A 20,414-nucleotide genomic window follows, 5' to 3' on the forward strand; every position below is an offset into this window, starting at 1 on the left:
GACTGTCGGATTAAATCACTGGGCCGGCCCAAGCTTGTTAACAACGGGCTTTATGTGCGCTTTATTAGCCCAATAGCTAACGCCCATTATAATTTATAATAAGCTCTCTCTCTCTCTCCTCTCTCTCCTCTCTCTCACTCTCGTAGTCTCATGGCTGTCTCAGGCTTCTCACTTTTCCGACCGCCTCATCTCAACTGCTCCCGGCCTTACTTAGCTAGTAACCGAGCCACTCCTTCTGCTACCTCTTGCTCTTCCACTTCCTCTACCCTTCCCAAAGCCTTAATCGAGATACAGAAATCTGGTCTCATCGCATGTCTCCGCGCCAAAGAGTATAATCTCACACCTCTCCCTCTCTTTATGTATATATTTCCTTTATTAGCTCTTTCCTACTTCCATTGTAGTCGAAAGATTCGGCCTTTACCTTTTCGCTAAACGTAACAGTCACTAGTAACGGGAATTTTAATTTTTTAAAAAATCGGAGTTTGGCATGTGAGTGTTGTAAATTTGCCGTCCTTTCTGTAATGGAATATTGGAAATGGGATTGCTTTGTTTTTTATGATTATAGTAGTTGTATTTTGCATGAGACATTTTAAAATCCTGCCATTTTGTTTGTCTAATTATAGTCTGCTCTAAGTTGGGTGGTTTGTTAGAAAACTCTAGGTCTTTTTTTCTTCACTTATAGTTTTTGAGGGAAGCTTATTCCTCTCTGTGGTGAATTTGATAAATCTCTCTTTATCTCGTTCTTTGGTCTGTTTAGCTTACTTTGTCATTTCAATTGTAAATTCAACTGTACAGTGCTGACATGGCAATGAAGGCTGCTTGTGCTGCTCTGAGTGGTGGCATCTCTGTTGTGAGTTCTGGTGCACATAATTCTTAAAGCATGCAAACATAAATTATACTTTGCCTTTCTTCTTTGTGTTTTTTATGCATTGCTAATTTGACCAATTCGAAATGTGTAGCTGGAGATAGTTATGTCAACTCCAGGAGTGTTGGAGGTACCTTTTCCTTTTCCTGCTTGTACATGTCATGTATCTAAGCTGCTTACGATTATCCTCTAACATGGAATTCAAGTCTATTTTCTTTTTTTCTTCAGGTGATAAAGACTCTTTGCAAGGAGTATCCTTCTTTGACATTTGGGGTAGTTATTCTGATAAGATTTACATTACTCATCTAGATTACTGATTTTATGTTTCATATGGTCATAAATATACAAACACTTGATGAGATATGTTTCAAGAAACAATTTAGAGCAAATTGAATTTACATATCTTGTGCCAATAATAGTTTATCGTAACTGAATTCTGATTAAATTTGATCATGTCCTCTTATTTGATAAAAATAAATTTCCTACTTATTCATTTTTCTTGAAATTGCTTAGCATTATGGTTCCACTATCAGTTTGTAAATATATTGTTGTAACTTGACTTTTATGGCATTCTTCTCACAATAACAAAACATCTAGTAGTTCAAAGAAGAAAAGCCACTTTGGCACTTATTTGTGCTTTAAGAAGCTTCTATTTTCATCCTTCATTGTTTTCTAGATTGCTTCCTAAAAGTTAGTTAACTGGTGGTAAGTAGTTAGATCAAGCAGTGTCATATGGTTGAAGAACTTCCTTCATCAACACATGTATTGCTTTCACAATTAGCTTGACACAAGGAAATGAGTCTATCACCTTTGCCAAAATCTTCTAAGCAAGTATATATAAAGAGCATTTATATGATTCTCCTTATGGATCTAGCAGCCAAGGTTATTCACTCACAATCTCACTTGCATAATTGTGTCCTCATTTTGAATTCTAGAGCTCCAACTTGTTTCTTGTACACCTTGTCTTGACTATATTGATGATGTGCAAGATTGTATCTCTTCAAGGGAGATTGTGCTGAGTGCCAAGTTCTCTTATCAGTAAACAGTCCTCATTGAGAACACAGGTGCTAGTTGTATTTCTCTCTGCACTTTCACACCCCATAATATGGACTATTTTGTCGTGGAGAAGGTGACCTTGAGGCTGAGGGCTTTGCTATGTTTTGTCCCTTGGCGAATCTTTAGCAATGAATTTTGAATTTCGCGGGACTTATGCATAATAAGAATACAGTCTATATATTCACACTCACTACCCTATTTAGATTTAATAGTGCAATCCTGGAAAGAGTGAACAATTCAAAACAATACTGATATGAAGCTTAATAATTTGTGACATGAATCAACTTTCATGAGTGGCCCGCTTCAGATATATGGACATATATTTACACAACAAAATCTCATACAAAGCATCAAAATTAAGATCTTTAAAACTGTTGAGTATATGCATTTTCGGCAAGGCAACCTATCACCTTATTCCAATACTTTGGATATAATAAAGGAGTATCTTGATCATTAGCTAAACTTCTAAAGAGTTAGTTTTAAGAAATTCTACTGAGTGATGTTATTTGTTACTTTGAATAATTTTTATGACCTTAGGTATAATTTTTAGTATTTACAAGGTTGAATATTCTGAAAGCATCCTACTGTTTATAAATTTAGACATTCTTTATCAATGCTTATTTAGGTCGGCACTGTCTTAAATGCTGAGGATGCAAGGAAAGCAGTAAAAGCTGGCGCCCAGTTTCTCATGAGCCCTGGCACAGTCATGGTGTGCATTGGAGCTATAATTTATTTCCCTCTTCTCAGTATCCTATTTTGTTTGTATGATTCAACTTCTGAAATTGCAGTTATCTATAATAAGAGTGTGCTCCATTTACATGCTTTTAATTGGACAGAGAAACATTATTTTGGATGCAAGCTATGCAAAGTAATGTGACTGGTTAGCTTCTTCCTTTCGTAGGTCTTTAGGTATCATCTGATAAACTATAACCAACTTCCTTATTAGCTCAGTCTTTATAGGGAATGGAATTTCACCAAACAAGCTGGATGGAGTTTGGATTCATAAGATAGGTTCTGTTTCTTGTAGTATTCTTATTTGAATATGGTCAAACTTGAATATGATGATTGACAGTGGATCTGATATTGTTTGAAAACCATCTGTTTTTATGTCCCTAGATAAATAATCATAAGAGGAGGTAAAGTAAACAACAATCAAAACAATATTGACAAAAAGTGATCCTAGGTTCCACGTCAATTAGGTCGGGGCATCCACATGAATCAATTTTCTCATAAAATAATAAAATTAAAAACTTCTAAAAAAAATGTGGATTCTTTACTTCCATTACAATGTCACACCATTCTTGTCTCTTCATAGGGACTTGTATTATGCTAGTGGTATTTTCAATATTTCATCTATTGACTATTTCTGAAGGCTTGCTTTCCAAAGGCTTAAGCAAGAATTGTCTTCCGAGAAATTTCTCTTCTAACATTTCTGAGTTTCAGACCTAAGAGATAATTTGAGATTATATGGTGAAAAAAATACAATAATTGTTTTTAGTGACATCAATGCAAAATTAAATCATTATTAAGTTAATTAGAATACTGATATGCTTATTATATTGCATTTTATAGGAAATATTGTGTGACCATGAAAGTAGTGAAGTTCTTTATATTCCAGGAGTAATGACGCCAACAGAAGTAAGTACATTATGTTACAGTAGATTTCCTCTCCATCGTCATTGTCTTCTTGCTTATATTTCAATATTTCAGTAAAATGTTTTGTAATGACTATGAGAGCAGTCTTCAAGTAAAATATTTCTTTTCATTCTTAGCTGTTATGCATTCTTTTCTTATTCTGCCAACATTTACAGGTACTATTTGCTTATAATGCTGGTGCACAAATCGTCAAGGTTAGTTTCATCAATCTTTTTCCCATGGATAATATAGTTCATTCAGTGTCTTAAAAAATAGAATGACATAGAGAGTAATAATATTTTCATGGTGGTGTATAACTGTGTATCACCTTTCTTCAAGTCAAAAAATATGGATTTTATTTTTTTCATTTTGTATAGAGGAATTATATGATATCATCCTCACATTTCTACCTTTACTAGGTTTATCCAGTATCATTATTAGGTGGACAGAAATATATATCAGCTCTTAAGAGACCATTTGCACATATACCGATGGTTGCTTCACAAGGCATCGCGACAGGTTGCTAAGTCACATATTATCACTGATATCTATCAAATCTTCCATATTTATAACTGTTGTTTTTTTTTTTTTTTTGGTCTTTTGCTGTGGTTTCTGATATATTCCTTCCAAGAAATGGTTGACCACAGTAACTAAAATCTTGTATATCATCTAGTAAAATTATAAACGTAACAGGTTAATTTTGAGTTGCTTCCTTTAAAGAATTACAGCTATAGCTTGTACAATGTAAACATCTCATCTACAGGTTCAGTTGGTGGATACATTGAGGCAGGGGCCTCTGCAGTAGTATTATCAGATGCTATTTTTGAGAAAGATGCAATGAGACAGAGAAACTTTGGTGAAATAGAGAGGCTTGCCTACCTAGCCACGTTACAAACATGCCAAGCTAGAAAAAGATAAGAAATATCATCCTCATTTCTAACTGATGTAAGTTCATTTCTTTATTCCGCAATAACGAGGAGAAAAAAAAACTAAGATGGGCACTTTTTCATGCTTCTTAGTTATTTCATATCTCCTCTATAGGCTATATAATGCTTTCAGTGGGGATGAATTTCGTAATATGCAGTGTAAACATGTAACTGTCAATCATCCTATTTTGTGAATAATGGGAGCAATCTGCAGAAACTTGCATGAGGTAAGCCATTGCCTTCTCTAGTTCTCAATTCTGTGTACTGCAGCAACCTGGATAAATTTTCATCCTTATTTTCTCAGTTAGGCTATTACCTATTGTCTTGATGTCCTCTCCTTGTACTCTATTTGGCAGCTTCCAGGACACTGACATACCTCGGTGAGATCAATAACTTGAAGGCGATCCTCAAGCATCTTTTTGGGCAGTTGGAAAATGCAAAAGAGGGCTTCCTAATTTTGTCATCAGTTTGAAGCTCGAGTCCGATCGAGCACTTTCCAGATTACTCAGAATGACAAACTTCATCTTCTGTCAATGAGATTGTCAACCTATTGAGAAACTGCATTCCCAGTCAAAAAGATGTCTTTTGTAGCTCTATATATTTTAATCAAAATGTATAAAGAAATTAGATAGATAAAGTCAACTCTGATTTATATTGATTTGTATCGTGTCAATATACAAATGTTTCAATCAGTTCGTAAGCTTGCATGTTCATGGGAAATTCTGAAGCTGTTTGACCTGGGGCTGAATTTGAAACCCCAAATTTGATAGTTGGCCAACTTGAAGTTGAAGCCCTATTGCAGTATTATCATTTCTTTACTCTGTCCTTGCAATTTTCTAAATGACATACAGATCATCGAATAGAGGTAGTGAAATGACATGATGACACTTGCTTTTGGTGAAGAACAGAATCAAAATGGAGCTAGATGATAAAAAAAGAGTTCATCCTCAAAACCTCATATAGTTTGGAATAAAGCTTATCTTATTGTTCTTGCTATATGCTACTTGTACAGCAATAGTGTTTCAATATATCTATATGCTTGCCATCTGTGAACCATCTTCTGAATAACAAGAAATGTTCTCCTTCACAAATCATCTAAGAGATGATGTTACTTCAGGTGGTAAATCTTTGCTGAAAGAAGCTGTTGCTGTAATGCGTTCGGCATACCATTGGTTCTCTTGACGGCTAAGGAAGGAAGCCTCTGCACCAAACAGCAAGGGAAATGTTAGCAGACAGCATTCAGTTTCCTTTATTGTTTTTATCTTTGTATGTTCTACATTCTGAACATGCTTTTCTTTCTCTTCAATTTCCACCTTTGCGGGAAAAAGAAAAGGGAACGATCTAATAATCTGAAGACATCTTAGTCAAGAAAGTACAATAGACTGAGAAATTCTATATGGGAAAAGGAGTGAATTTGCAAATATTTTTTTTTAAAAATAGCAGATATTTGCTCAATTACAAAATGTTCATGAATAAGCCCAAAAAAGGTCATTTTTCAAGTGGAGATGCATAAATGATTTAATGCCCAGACTTAACAAATGAGGAAGAAGCTTCATGTACCTGACACAAACACGTCTTTGTATTCGTCATCATTGTAGACAAAAGAAGGGGGCTCCGGCGAACCAATTCCAACTATGGTGCTTCCACTGGGAAATATATGCAAATCGTCAACCATGGTTGCAGAAACAAGCACAAAAAGTAAATCAAAATTTGCAGCTAACATTACAATTTACAAGACAGATTTATACATAATCCTAATTGACATGGGAGTTATTCGTAGCTGGGAATTTTCTGAAGTTCAGTCAACTTTGGAGTTTGGATTGATAAAGAAAATAACAGCAAAAAGAGATTGGCGTCTCCTTACCTTCCTGACATAAAAACAGCCTTGTAATCTCCTCGGCTAGCTGCAATTATACGTTTCTTTAACCTTTTCAGGGATGGCAAGACATCAAAAGCAGGAGGCTCTGAAAAGAATAGGATAGCAAAAAAACTGAAGCAATGATCAAAGTTAATGCAAAAATGTCCCAAAAGAGTTGGACAAAAAACCTTCAAGACTAATATATCTTTCTGATGCCACTGTATACCTAGATCATTGATACAGAAATCTTGGGATATTCCATTTTGTGTAATTTCCTTCAGCAAGGTCAGGGGGTCAATTGAACTAGTCTGGTCTAGCCGAAGGCGCTGCACAAGGGAACAGAAGTCAGGATAAAGAAACTTATGCATACCAAGCATGCACATAATTAATTACAAAATAAGATAAAGCTTGCCTTGTAAACTTCTGCAGTTGAGCATGCTTCCTGGGGCTTTACAAGAACCATAGGCAAGTCCAGTGGCAAGGGACAAGGGATATCTTGAACAACCTAGCAACATATATAAGTCATGAGATAGACATAATGATTACAACATTTAATGGTAAATTACTTTTGTGGCTTTGTGCTATAGTAAAGTGATTCTGCTTATCTTCCATAAGATGGATAGTGAAATTAATATAGCAGTATAATAATATGCACAGGATAATATAAAGAGGTGTTAGGATATGCAGCGAAAAGGGGAAAAGGACGGATATATTTTCCATTTACTATGAGCTATGGTTTCTCTGCTACTACCTTTTCTGTTGTGTTATGGCACAATACTGTCGTAATTAAAGAGAAGAAGAACACTAAAGATTTTCAGATTGAGATAGAAGGCTAGTCATAAACATACCTCTCCCCTACCAGTACAATATGCTGCTCCATGTGAGAAAAAGAATGGAACATCTGAACCAATTTCACCTGACCATTCTTGAAGCTCCTTCTCAGAAGCAAGACAACCACTAAACTGGTTAGCAGCCCAAAGTGCAGTTGCAGCATTACTACTTCCGCCACCAAGGCCAGCACCAGTGGGAACTTTTTTATCAAGATGAATCTACATGTATTTTATAAGTGAATGTCAAACTTGAATTCAAAAATGTCACATGGGGAAAAGTTAATTGGCTCACAGATATTTCATATAACAAACATTACCCAGAAGAAGTTATCAGTTCCAGTTTTCTTTCTGTAAAGGTTAAGAGCTTTGATTATCTGAAAATCCACAAGGAAAGTTGTCAGATATACAGCTTTATCTTAAGAGAGCAGAATTTTGAGGTTTTGAGTGAGAGTGCAAAGAGCAGGCAACTTGTCAACTTGGTCCAAGTCCTAATAACATCCACCAAACAGAAAGAGAGACTTAACAAGCTTTTAAGACGTACCAAATTCCTGTCATCAAGTGGGACACCTTGCACATTTGTTGATAGACGATCTTTAGTCTTGGTTGGTGATAAAGAAAACTTGATTGTATCTCCTAAACTTATTACCTGAAGTTTCAACAGGGAAACTGATACAATTACTGAAAGAAAACAATAGAGAAAAAAGTAATCATCTGAAACTGAAGAAGAATTCACGATCCATAGTTAGTCATCATCAAAGCTCAAAAAGATCATAAAGATTAACATACTAGGATTTATTATACATATGAAAATCCCGCCAAATCCAAGAGCTTAAGATTTTAGTTTTTGGGTGTATAATCATATAACCGTTTTACCTTAGTTCATGTGGAAGTAAACATCAAATCTTGCAACAGATATCTTAAAGCAATGAACTACCGCAGAGAAACAATGCGCAAGATACTCAAGACAATGAGAATCGCAAATTTCTTCATCCCATATAGAATTTGTGCTGCCAAAGATTTCAACTTCGCTTCTACTTATTACAGCTATACTGATCACAAAATGTTATTATCTAGAGGAAAGGAAGAAGCAACTTACATGGAATAAGGAAGCCAAATCGTGAAATCCATCTTCCCTTTTACCAGTTATCCTTAAAAACACATTAATCTACAGAATACAAAATACAAAATTTAGCTCAAATTGCAACTAATGCTACTAAACTAAATTGATTCTGTAGATGCATACCTTACAAGGGGAAAAGAGGGACAACCTAGAGAGCCCGGCGTTCTTATCCACCTCATCTGCCAATCTGTTTATCCTCTCATCTGGGTCATAGACTATCTAAAAACCCAAACACCCACAAAGAATTAACACACAAAAAAAAGAGAACTTTCGAGGAAAAAAATTCGAAGAGAAAACCTAAGCATACCTCCACCTGCCTCCTGCTAGGCCCAGAAGCCATGATTCTAAGAGATGGGCTCCTCTTAGAGGATCTCTCTGGAGCAAAATAACACGACCCATGTCTCGAATTCGAGGGAAGAGCCACTCCACCACAAAACTCTCTCGGTTTCTTCCCAGTTGAATGTGATGGAAAGAGGTGGTAAGAGAGGACATGGGAAGAAGCCATCTTTGGACAGGGAATGAGATGTTGGACTGAGAGCGGAGCAGATGAAACCATTGCTTGAGTGGGGTGGGAGTTTAATGCCGAAATTGGACATTTCAACCAAACTCTATATAAAATTCTTTTAACTTCCTAGCCCTTCCAAAATAATTTATTTATTTTTACTCCTTATCCATGTGCTTAATTGACTCGGTTGTTACGTAATACTGCATGTAATAAATTGTGCAGGACGAATTTGCAAATATAAAATTAAAGTAATTAAAATTACTGACATAAAAGCAAAAATTAATAGATATATAGTTCGAGTTGTTATGCATGTAAAAGTATATAATAATCGTTTTTATTTCTATGGGCCTAGTGTACGTGCAACGTATTGACTTTCATTATTTTAGTGTGTCTCCATGAGTGTCTCTTGTTGGCATAAACAGTATAATAGAGGGGTTAATTGCACAAAAAAACTAATAAAATTTCCCTATGAAAACATTACAAATATCATCTATATTAAACTATATTACAAATAAACCCCTCTTTCATAATTATTTGTAAATAGATCTCCTTATTTGCTAAATATCAAACCAGAGTCTATCTCGATTCTCGACCGTTAGGTTAACTTAATTATAAAATCAAATTAAACCTCTAAAATAGTTTTAAAAGCAAATTAAAATACTGATTTTTAATAAAACATGATCAAAGTTGTTATTGTTTAAATCTCAAAGATTAGAAAAGCAAAATTAGAAATAAGCTATAAAATATAAAAATATCATTTGGAATGGATAAAATATGATACTTTTAATTTCATTTCTACTTGTTAATTAAACTTAATTTAGGTGTTGTTTGGTAGGGGTCGAGCTTGATCGAGTCTTGCTCTAATCAAGCTTTCACTAAAATTACTTTCGAGTTGAGTCTGAGCAAGCTTGAATTTCAAATTATTTTTGAGTTTTGAATTAATTTAGGGTTGAATCAAACTTAAAATAATCCCTAATTCAACTATAAAGATATAAATATTATCAAAATATAAATACAAGCAATAAAGATAAATGTGTTAAAAAACGATAAGCAACCAAAATATAAATTACAAGTAACAAAGATAATTGTGTCAGAAAATAATGATCGGGTATTTTAATTTGATGGTTAATATTAGTTTGATATTACTCATATTATATATATATATATATATATATATATATTTGAGCCTTATCGAGCTGGCTCGGGATTAAGCTTGGCTCGAATTTAATTTCGAGCCTAGCTTTAATGATCAAGCTTGACTCAGTCTATTTTTTAGCCGAGCTTGATCAAGCATTATTGAGCCGAATTCGAGCCGAGCTCGAGCTGGCTCGATTATTTTGACAGCTCTATTGTTTGGCCTTTTTAAGCAAAAAGGCGTCTCTGTTTATAAATAATAAAACTAAGAGGGTTTTACTTACAAACTTATAAAATTTGGGCGTTATTTGAAAATTGCCCAAGCAAATACAAGCTTTCGGGAAAATTAAGTAGAGGGAAATTTATCTCTCTGTCATACTCTTCCCGTTGGCGATTAGGGTTTTGCTGAATCCCCGTATTGGATTCTCTAATCGGCATATTTGGTTAGTCCTTGGATTGCGATGTCTATGTCGGTTCCTTGATCCCAAGGTTGAATCAGTGCGTTCTAAAGAAACGGATCGATGGATCAGAGGAAGGCGTTGTTCCGCGCGAAACTGAGAGAATCCGCGCAGAAGCGGGAGAAGCGCATCGATTCGCCTCTTGTTAGGTAGTCGGGATTCCCCCACCCCTTACTGATTCTATGCAGTATTTGTTCATTCGCAATTGTTTCAATTTCTAAACTGAAATAGAACGAGTCAGTCAGACTTAAACTTGTACTTTAGATTGCTTAATTTTGAAACTAAAGCCTAAGGCATAAATTTATGATGGAAATGATGTCAAAGCGTTTGTTTTGGGGATTTTATTATTGCATTTTCTGTAATTCTGCATAATTTTGCTTTACTAGTTGTTGCATTTCATAGCTGTGAACTGTTGCCTTATCCATTTTCCGATGGACTGGCCCATGATCTTTGGAAGTTGTTCTTGTTTGCATAAGCTTCCGCTGATGAACCAACGAATTACCCTTGCTTTTCTTTTTCTTGATAGTTCATGCATATGAAGTCAAGATTGTTGATACATATGAAGTCAAGATCATGTATCAATTGATGCAACAATGAAAAAAAAAAAAAAAATATATATATATATATATATATATGTAAAAAAATGGTCACTAGATGGCAGAGTCCCTTTCTTTGGTGGAAATGAATAGAACCTCTAAACTAGATCTTTTTCGGCATGATTAATGACCTAGCAATATATGGACTTTTCCATCTAATTTTTGCAATAAGGTATAAAATCATTTTTGTGATTATATGCTTATGGTTATTGTTAAATGGGATGAAAGGTATGGTTTGACTAAATTTGTCTTCACATAGGTACAACGAAAATGATCAACCTACTTGCAGAGTCTGCAATGTTGCTTTGAAATCTGAATCGCTTTGGCCTGCACACCAGGCCTCACGAAAACATCACGAGGTAATCTTTTTCTTAGGTAATTTCCTTTCAGATTCTTAAAATGCTCGATAATTCTACCTTTCTATAGAAGACTAGCTTAATAAGTTTATGTCATACAGTTGAGATTTGAGAATAATTTGTTGATGTCGATTTGTATGTGGAAAGTTATGTCTAACATATTGGCTGTGTTATATTTGTAAATTGGAGTACAATTGAAAGTTTGATACTTTGAAAGTGTTCATGTTAAAGGAACTATCATAATTCTAACATACTAATCTGTTTTCGTAAGTTTCTTACTCATCTCATACTTTAGAAGTATTTGTAGAAGTTTGTATTCTCAATGTCTTAAGGTCACATGTGCTTTTGTAATTGTCCTGAATGGTGATCCATTGACAGTTCTTAGACTTCTTGAGCTAATAAGAAATTTAAGTGACTCAACAGGCGATCAGCAATTTGACTAACTTTGGACTCCCAAATGCATCTCAGAAGTGGTCAAGCCATCTTTAAGTTTTTGTTTTTATTTTGTAAAATCAAGTACATAAGGAAAGTTCCATTGCATAAAATATATGATTAGTGCCACATCAGATATGAACACAACTTGATTATTGAATTATTCGTTCTTCCTGTTGGGATGGATGCCATGCTGCTACATAAGTGGAGATGATGATGACATGGTGGCAAGGCGCAAGCATCAGTAGTCAGTATCAAATTATTCCTCTTGGAATGGAGTACAGGCCTTCCCTCATCTCAAGGCATCATTTTGCAGCTAGCTTTTTCACCCTCTATCTCTCATAAGCCCTTCTATTAGAGTCAATTGAGTAAGGTCTTGACTCCTGGTTTTTCATCCTGAGTGGCGTAGGTGAGTTCTCTAGCGGAGTCTAACAGTATGCCATAGGGAAGAAAGTTTGGTGATATTACTTAGACGCTCAAGATCAGTATCACTCTCTCATTCTCTGGATACTTGGCTTGCTTGTGCAGCTGCACCCAGTATTACCATAAGATTCTCATAGTAAGCATTCAAATTCACATCACCTTGATCTGCCCCTCGTTGTCTCTATGCTAACCCAACACAAAATAATGTTGGTAAAACATGTTAAGAGCATCCAATATTTCTATTTTCTGCATTGCAAGCCTCTAGATCTGTCACTCACTTCGTCCTCAGCAATAAGACAGAAAGCTGAGGTGGATCCCCAATTTCATTGGGTAATGTATTCCGATTCTCATCAAGTGGTACTTTTAAATTACTATAAAGTCTATAATCCTCCCTTCATAACCTACTCCTCTTATCTGATATGTCCTGTCAATCTTTCTTGATTTAGTTCCTAATGGGAGTTTTTTCTGACCTGTGCCGACCTTTGTCAATTGGGCATGCACCTATTGAGGGACATGTGCTTATCCGTTAGTATTTTGACAAAACATTCTTTTGACAGGCCATTGAGAATCTAAGAGCTGCTGCAGGTGGAACGACTCGTCGCAGTAATGTAAATCTGGACCAGCCACCTGAAGTGCACAAGACGAGACCATCTTCCACACTCCCTGCAGATTTCTTTGATAAGAAAGAGACAAAAAGACAAAAGAATGGTAAATTATCTTTGCTTTAATGGTCAGTCTGAATTCTGTTACACGATATGCTGAATATGAATATTGTAGAGACCTTAGGATGGAAAAGAAGTTTCCATCCATTAATTGGTTGAACATACTTGTGTGCAGAGGTTTAATAATTTGAAGTCCAAAATCTTTATGGCTTTCTGCTTCGTAGCTAGTTTATCTCACTGTCAATTACTTAGAAATTATCTTTTGGATTGAAAAGTACCACTTGACTTCTTGCCTTCACATCTTTTCAGAAGATCCTACCTGGACAGTTACCTGGAAATTAACTTGCTGACTTGATGGTCATGATATATAGTGCTCGAATAATTTGACAATAATCAACAATATCCACAATAGTTGACAGGTTATGCAGTACTGGGTTAGTCAATTTGAGGATTAATTTTCATACACATGCTTTATTGTTTCATTGCATATTATAATAATAATAATCACTGTGGCTATCTTAGATTAACTAGAATCCTCATTTTGCTCAAGTTTTAGCTGACAAACTGATAAAAGTATTGCTGTGTAGATGTTGGTTCTGAAGAAAAGATCCATCATGTTAGCTCACAAATTGAGTCTAATTTTTTGGATCATCAAAATGGGGGACTAGAAATATCTCCATCTGCTCAGTTGGATGTCCCAGACACAGTGAAGAAGGCAAATGAGCTGGCTGATACTTATCCAATAGAGACCGAGAATAGGTTGAGAGATACTACCTCCACCAAGCTAGGACAAGCCTCAAGAACAATTGTTGGGACAGATGTCAAGCAGGTTGCGGGATCTCTTCCGCATAGCTTTAATAATAAAGAAAAAAGTGAAAATCAGCCAGCAGGACAGCCAAGTCGAACACCAGGACACATTGATAATTCTGAAGTCAAGCAGGTAAAGAAGACTCTTCCAGACGGCTTCTTTGATAGCCAGGAAAAGAGTGATATGATGCAGTCTAACCAGATGAATCAAGCATATGGAACAAGTTCCTTTGAATCTAAGCAAGCTAAAGGTGCATTGCCAGAAGGATTTTTCGATAACAAAGATGCAGACCTCCGTGCTCGTGGAATCAAACTTGTAAAAGTTGATGTCAAGTAAGCTTACAACATGCAGCATCTTAACTTCATATGTTTTCATTCCTTTGAACTTCTGCTGTCCTCCTGTGCCTTGAGATACTAATAGAATTAATATGTTCTTAACAAATGTAACCATATTAGAGTTCAAATATATAGGACCATCTTGTCTAATTGTTCCATCGAATCTTAGCATTTTTTTCCATAATTTATAGGCTGCATGATGTATTTGTTCTTAGGGAACACTCTGTAGTGTTTAGAATATCTTCACTTTTATGGCAGAATTAATGCTTGGATTCCTAAAATTTCTTCATATTATGAAATCATCTCAATATAACTAAGAGTGATAATGAGCGTAAGTTTTCTTTAGAACTATGTTCTGTTGACGGATTTCTTTTACCACATCTTTTAGCAGAGAAGGGTAACATTAAATGCATGGTTCTAGTTGAATAGTTTGATAGCAGCTGCATGTGTGTTGCTATTGTCAACATTTACTGCGAATGATTCCTGGATGATAGGGAAACAAAACAATTCATGGAATTTTGTTCTGTAGTGTGAGTTCAACTTTGAATCTAATTTACTTTATTTATGTTAAACATACTCTCTTGTTCCAAAATATTAGAAAGTGCCCTGCAGTGGAAAACCACTCAATCACATGCCACATTGCTCACTGCATTACTTATGGTGTCATGTGATGATGCTATCTCTAGATTATTATTTTTAATCAGATCAGTATACATCTTAAAGTACTTGAGGATGGCCCCATTAGTTAGGCAATTTTGAAGGTAACTTAGAGTCATTGATGATTGTACAGCTAAATTTCACTTTCTGGCAATCTAGTATATGAGTGACAAGGCTTCTTGGCAAAATTTTGTGCAGTGATGCGTACAAAGAATTTGAGAATGAAATTCAGGACGACTTGAAGGAAGTTGATGATCGCCTGGAAGAAGAAGAGGTCCAATTAAACTGCTTGATGTTCTTAAACATTTTTTTATATAAAATATTTTGATGACATACTGAACTGATTAATGTATTCTCTTTACTGCAGATTGATGCTGCTGAGGAGAGGGAGGAGTTTCTGACTTTAGAACAAAGGTGAACTTTACTGTGCCAATGCAAATCAAATACCGAAAGGATATGTTCAGTTTTGTTCTTATGACCCTTTCAGTTATTTGACCTTTGTTCTTTCACAATAAACAGGGAGTACAGGGAGAAAGTGGACATGGTGAAGCAGAAGCTTGTGGAGGTAAAGACCGCACGTATTGCCAGAGCAAAGCAGAAACCAGCATTCATGACCAAGGAATCCAGTGATGAGTCTTCAAGTGAAGAAGAGGATGATGATGAGAGTTTTGCAGTGGACTGGAGGGCACAACATTTGTAAAACAATGTACAACTATAAATTTTGTTTATTATGAACATCATCTGATCCAGGGAAACTAAACTTCTTATCTTCAGAGATAATTCACCTAAATGTGACTATATCAGACACACTTCCTCCTTCCAACTAGTGTTGTACTTGCAAGAAAACATTTGAGCTCTCGATTGTAGACAGCTGCTTTGAGGACTATGCAATTGTTTTTGGTCCTTGTCCTTGTGTTTGTCTAATTAACTGTACTTACACAAAATCCTGTTCATGTCTGGTGTAATGCGAGGCAAGCATACAATTGTGGTAGATAGACTTGAGTTACTATTACTTATGTTCTTTTATTTCTTTTTGGGATTATACCCCAATTAAGATGACTTCAGTTACTATTAATTGGAACAGAATCTAAAATCCAGCAGGGAAATGGTCCTATTCTTTTCGTGAGTTTAGTAGCACATTGTAATGTCCAAAGAACTTCCTAGTTATCTATTGCTATCACAACTATGAAAAACAGAGCATCTGTGACAAAATTTTCTTGGTGTAACTTGTTTGATACCCAAATTAATATAGGCACTCCATTCTTCCAATGAACCTCAGTGCTTTCATTCATTAGGATTTGTATCCATTTAAACTTATCTAACCCTGGAAAGGGAAATTTTGATGCATTCAAGAATCACTCCCATTGTGACCATCTGCTAACAGTCAACCATGATAGGATTATAAAGCTCAAAAACCACTTAGAAGCAAAGTTCAGAGAATTCAAGGCTACTATTCCGCGCAATATCATCAATACAACAACACCAAAGAGGATTTCACAAAATTCACCAGCAAATTTTATTTCTGAAAAGGTTCCACTTAGATGCTGTTTTCTCCTGACACGGAAAATAAAATATAATTCAGTTCTATGTTAAGGTATCAAAGTAACAAAAATACTCCCTTAAATGTTGTCAGCTTACGCCAATTGGATGCTTGGAGAGTCAACAATGAAAAATGGTACGATAGTCTAATTTTATGCTATAATTACCAAAAAATGATTGCACTTTAGCACTCCTCCGATATCAAACCATAAGCATGCAATGATTGAAATACATAAAACTAGTTCCACTATTTGGTATTATGGTAGTTAACGGTATTAACGCCAACCAAGAAAATGTAGTGAGAAGGTTTTCCATTCTTGGAAAAGATTTCTAGGACTTCACAAAAACAGAAGTCACATTTTATACCATGGAATGTGAAACAGCATAAGCACAATGTGTCATCTGGGTTATTTGTACATCATTCCAGAAAAGAGACATGCAATCGACTTACATCAACATGAAGCATACACTTTGCTAAGAAACATTCTTATACTAGGTTTACCATCTTCATCTACATCTATTGACCAAAATCTTCATTCCTGATGTTATTGCTAACTATTGTTATCAAACAAGAAGCTAACAAGATATTGAAGAGTTCAGACCTCGCCAATCAAGAAGCTCATTTCACATGGCTTTTGAAGCTGATGAGACTATGCTCTCTACAGCATCCATAGAGTTCACCACTTCAGCAATCTCCAAGTTCTGCGCCATGTCCAAATTTCGATTGATCTGGCAATCTACCACTGCAGGTCCACAACTCCCTTCCCAACCAACAATGTCTGAGTTCCTTGGAAAGCATTGTGCAGTGTCATTGCACCTTAAATCAGATCCATCACATTGCTTCTTGAACAGGAATCCACTTAATTCAGCATCAATCTTAGCTCGGACATCTAACAGAAGGCTTCTCAATCTATGAACCTCAGCCTCAAGCGCCGCTTGCCCCTGCAATCTCCTCAGAAGCTGTTGATTCACAAGGCGCAATTTTTTAACTTCCTCCTCCAAATAAGCTGCATGTGCCTTCTTCTTCTCCCGATATTTGCGGACAGCCTCTCTATTCCCTAGTGGCTTCCGAAACTTCTTCTGCTCTTCTTCTCCACTCCTCTCTCCTTCATCCGTGGAGAATACTTGAGTGTGAGTGTGGTAGCATGTGTGAGTATGGGTAGCAGCTGCAGGTCCAGGGGGGTTGCATGTGTGGGTATGGGTGCAAGTTTTAGTATTCCTCAAAAATTCCTCAAAACTGCTTGTCATCTCCGGATTCGGCAAGAGAAGATGCCTTGAAAGATCAATCTCTCCGTCATCCATCCTTACCGCATGCACAGCTCAATAGCAGGGTGAACTAAATTCCCCAACAAGTATTTCAAGCAACCTTCTTTTTTTTAATCGAATTGATGAAACAATTATAGTTTAGCTGATGAGCAAAGAGATGAAATATCTCAGCAATCCATGAACCCAAGTGTGATGAACAGCTTAACAAAACCATAGATTATTCAGGAAAACACATACAGAAGAACAAAAAAAATCAGCCAAGAAGCACAAAAAAAGAAAATTACTTTTTTCCCTTAAAATCAGAAAGAACTATACATCAGATATATCGGATTAGTGGTATAACATCAACGGAAATTAAACAAACGCCAGATAGGCCCACTAAGATCATAAAAGAGCTGCACCCAAATCTCATAACACATCAATAGGAAAGAAAGGATCAAGCTTTTCTTCCAGATTGGATAAGTACCCAGATGGGGATTCGTCCTCAAGAATTGAAATCAAGCATCAAAACGAGACCTTGCAGACGAAATCATTGAGTAGCGGCGCTCAGAGGTAGGCAATATCAGCAAGAAGACCAAAATGGAGGAGTTTTCTCAGCCTCTCTTTTTAATTCTGACCTCTTACAAGGGAACAGAATCTTGGAAAGGAGAGATGAGAGAGGTGGGGTAGGGAGATGTGATTTTGATTGGATTTGGAAAGTGGTAGAGGATTCGCAGTTCTACATATCTATCAGAACTAGATTGGTTGATCTCGTTTTTTAGTCATGATTTGATTTAAGTAACTTGAACCAGACTAAGTTAATTTGATGTTTAGATCTGAACTAGAGTAATAGTATATTTATTATTTACGATGTGATGTAAAAAACTGAAAAAAATTAGTAATTTTGGAGGAAAAAAATGATATATAAATTTAATGGACAATACATTTTTATCATTAGGTGGTTATTATTATAATACAAATATTATATGGTGTATTATAACTTATAAATAATATTATAATATGCATTTGTCCACTTAAGTGCATATTTGTTGATTTATATAATATTTATAATAGATTTGTTGGCTTATATTATATCTATAATAATAATTTGTGGGTTTAAATATATATTTGTTGGCTTATATAATTACTATAATAATAATTTGTAGACCTAAGTGTATATTTGTTGGCTTATATAGTATTTATAATAACAATTTTATATTTAAAATTACTTAATAAGTCCTCTTAATGTTAGTATATTTTAATAAAAAAATATGGTTAGAAAACTCTCAACGATATCTTTATAATAAGATTAATACTCGATAGTTTTAGAAATAATTTTAAATTACTATTTTTTTAATTAAACGCATTGAAATTATATTACACGAAATGAAAATAAAAAATTTAAAATAACTTAAATAATTTTATATTAGACTCATTTTAAAGATGTCGATCGCCTTTCAAATGGACTATTTTTATTAAAAATTAATTAGTAAAACTAATTATATATGCAGTTTAACTAACTATATTATTTAATAAATGATATAGATGGAATTAAAATTTTTTGATTAAGCTTTTGTAGGGCAAAATTGATATTTTTAAAAGTTAAATTGTATTGGAGCTCTTGAAAGGGCTCTGATTACTATAATTGTTTCATAAAATCTAGTAGACTTGGTAGGTATCTTGCTCATGACCAAGGAGGTCATGAGTTCAACTCCAACCCCAAATAATATTGTGAAGAAATTGTTTTGTGGTTGGTAGTTTGGTGGCTTGGTTCGATTCGGTTGATGGCTCGGCAGTGCGGTTAGCTTGGAAGAACAGCTTAACAACGCAACAGCTTGGAAGCAATTGTTCGGCGACGCATATGGCTTGAAACTTAGACTAGATAACTAAAAGCTCGGTGGGGCCTAAAGTGCCTCTGTATCTAGGGAGGGTTGGCCCTTTGTCCAGCCCATATCTAGCCTTCGGGCTCATGAATGATAAAAAAAAAAAAAAACATATTTCTGTATTAATTATCATATACAAATTCATATATCGAGACACATAGGAAAATCTCGACTCATATTTAACAAAACTTTGATACATAATGTGATCAGATTTTATTGAATCTTATTTTCACTAGTATGTATGACTATTTATTCAAAAGAAAAATAAAATACAGACTAACTATAGGGTTTTATTTTTCCCCTATGCCAATGAAAATAGAATGGCATTGATTTTCTCCTAATTATATAAAAAATTTCTCCTAATTATAAAAAACATGGTCAACATTTTAACTTTGTTATTAGGCCTTGTTTACTCCGGCCAATTTACTCTCTGTTATTTTTAAAATAAAGTCTTTATTTTAGGAATAGCTAATTTTATATTTATTATATTTTAGAATAATAGTGTAATAATTAATTTGATGTGATATAAAGCGAAGAAAACAGATATAAAAAATATGTTTTATTTTAAAATAAAATTACCATGAATGTCCTTTGATTTGAGTATTTTATCTAAGGAAATAAAATGTTAATAAGTTCAACGTCTGTTTTCACTGATCCGATCAGTATTTTATGCGTAGCAATCAAAAATAATAATTAAGACAGACTCAGTTTAATCTATTTGTATTTCATCTAAACAATTCTAGATAAACAATTAACAAGTCAAGCATTTAATTTATATTAACCGTTGATACTATTAGTATTTTAATTTATTAACTTACATTTATATATATATATATATATATATATATATATAACTTGTTAATATTTTTATCTAAAACTAAAAGTAGAATATTAATCATATCAGTATTTCTCAGATGAAACATATCCCTTCGTATTAACTTTGGGGGTGATCCACTTCGCTAAGAAAAAGTTTGAGACTGGGCTATTTTTGTCACAAAAAAAAAAAAAGACTCCTTTTATGGTTCGATCCTTGTTTGACCCTCACAAGGTTTGATCTTTTGCTAGAAACGAGGAATACCAGTAGAGAGTGT

The 20,414-nt window shown here is 34.8% G+C and overlaps 4 protein-coding genes across 7 annotated transcripts; 2 read left to right on the forward strand and 2 right to left on the reverse strand.

Annotated features, from left to right (window-relative positions):
• The first annotated feature begins 135 nt into the window (after nt 1–135).
• LOC140788582 (uncharacterized) lies at nt 136–5,182 on the forward strand. 3 transcript variants are annotated; one of them, XM_073137872.1, is made up of 11 exons: nt 136–329; nt 796–850; nt 960–995; nt 1,094–1,138; nt 2,547–2,630; nt 3,494–3,559; nt 3,733–3,771; nt 3,976–4,075; nt 4,320–4,501; nt 4,598–4,709; nt 4,839–5,182. In XM_073137872.1, the coding sequence occupies exons 1-9, from the start codon at nt 151–153 to the stop codon at nt 4,472–4,474; spliced, it is 759 nt and encodes a 252-aa protein (XP_072993973.1). In that variant the 5' UTR covers nt 136–150; the 3' UTR covers nt 4,475–4,501; nt 4,598–4,709; nt 4,839–5,182. The 3 variants fall into 3 exon arrangements, with proteins under 3 accessions (XP_072993973.1, XP_072993975.1, XP_072993972.1); XM_073137874.1 differs by having other exon boundaries at nt 4,641–4,709; XM_073137871.1 differs by having other exon boundaries at nt 4,320–4,709.
• A 260-nt stretch (nt 5,183–5,442) lies between these two features.
• On the reverse strand, nt 5,443–8,868 carry LOC140788580 (4-diphosphocytidyl-2-C-methyl-D-erythritol kinase, chloroplastic). The gene is made up of 11 exons (XM_073137869.1): nt 8,598–8,868; nt 8,414–8,509; nt 8,267–8,335; nt 7,712–7,816; nt 7,488–7,544; nt 7,189–7,389; nt 6,753–6,845; nt 6,567–6,666; nt 6,347–6,446; nt 6,043–6,128; nt 5,443–5,683 (listed from the first exon to the last, which is right to left on the reverse strand). The coding sequence occupies exons 1-11, from the start codon at nt 8,844–8,846 to the stop codon at nt 5,574–5,576; spliced, it is 1,266 nt and encodes a 421-aa protein (XP_072993970.1). The 5' UTR covers nt 8,847–8,868; the 3' UTR covers nt 5,443–5,573.
• Nucleotides 8,869–10,235: 1,367 nt separating this feature from the next.
• LOC140788581 (protein ABA AND ROS SENSITIVE 1) lies at nt 10,236–15,561 on the forward strand. The gene is made up of 7 exons (XM_073137870.1): nt 10,236–10,536; nt 11,243–11,342; nt 12,752–12,902; nt 13,444–13,996; nt 14,855–14,930; nt 15,024–15,070; nt 15,176–15,561. Exons 1-7 carry the CDS (start codon nt 10,451–10,453, stop codon nt 15,354–15,356), a joined length of 1,194 nt encoding a protein of 397 aa, XP_072993971.1. The 5' UTR covers nt 10,236–10,450; the 3' UTR covers nt 15,357–15,561.
• A 971-nt stretch (nt 15,562–16,532) lies between these two features.
• LOC140787956 (basic leucine zipper 23-like) lies at nt 16,533–18,161 on the reverse strand. Of its 2 annotated transcripts, none has more exons than XM_073136998.1 (2): nt 17,928–18,161; nt 16,533–17,603 (listed from the first exon to the last, which is right to left on the reverse strand). In XM_073136998.1, the coding sequence occupies exon 2, from the start codon at nt 17,495–17,497 to the stop codon at nt 16,820–16,822; it is 678 nt and encodes a 225-aa protein (XP_072993099.1). In that variant the 5' UTR covers nt 17,498–17,603; nt 17,928–18,161; the 3' UTR covers nt 16,533–16,819. The 2 variants fall into 2 exon arrangements, with proteins under 2 accessions (XP_072993099.1, XP_072993100.1); XM_073136999.1 differs by having other exon boundaries at nt 17,978–18,082.
• Nucleotides 18,162–20,414: the final 2,253 nt, after the last annotated feature.

This window comes from Typha latifolia, chromosome 5 (genome assembly GCF_019914945.1).
Source record: "Typha latifolia isolate L0001 chromosome 5, TyphaL0001v2, whole genome shotgun sequence".
In the NCBI taxonomy this organism is placed as follows: Eukaryota; Viridiplantae; Streptophyta; class Magnoliopsida; order Poales; family Typhaceae; genus Typha; species Typha latifolia.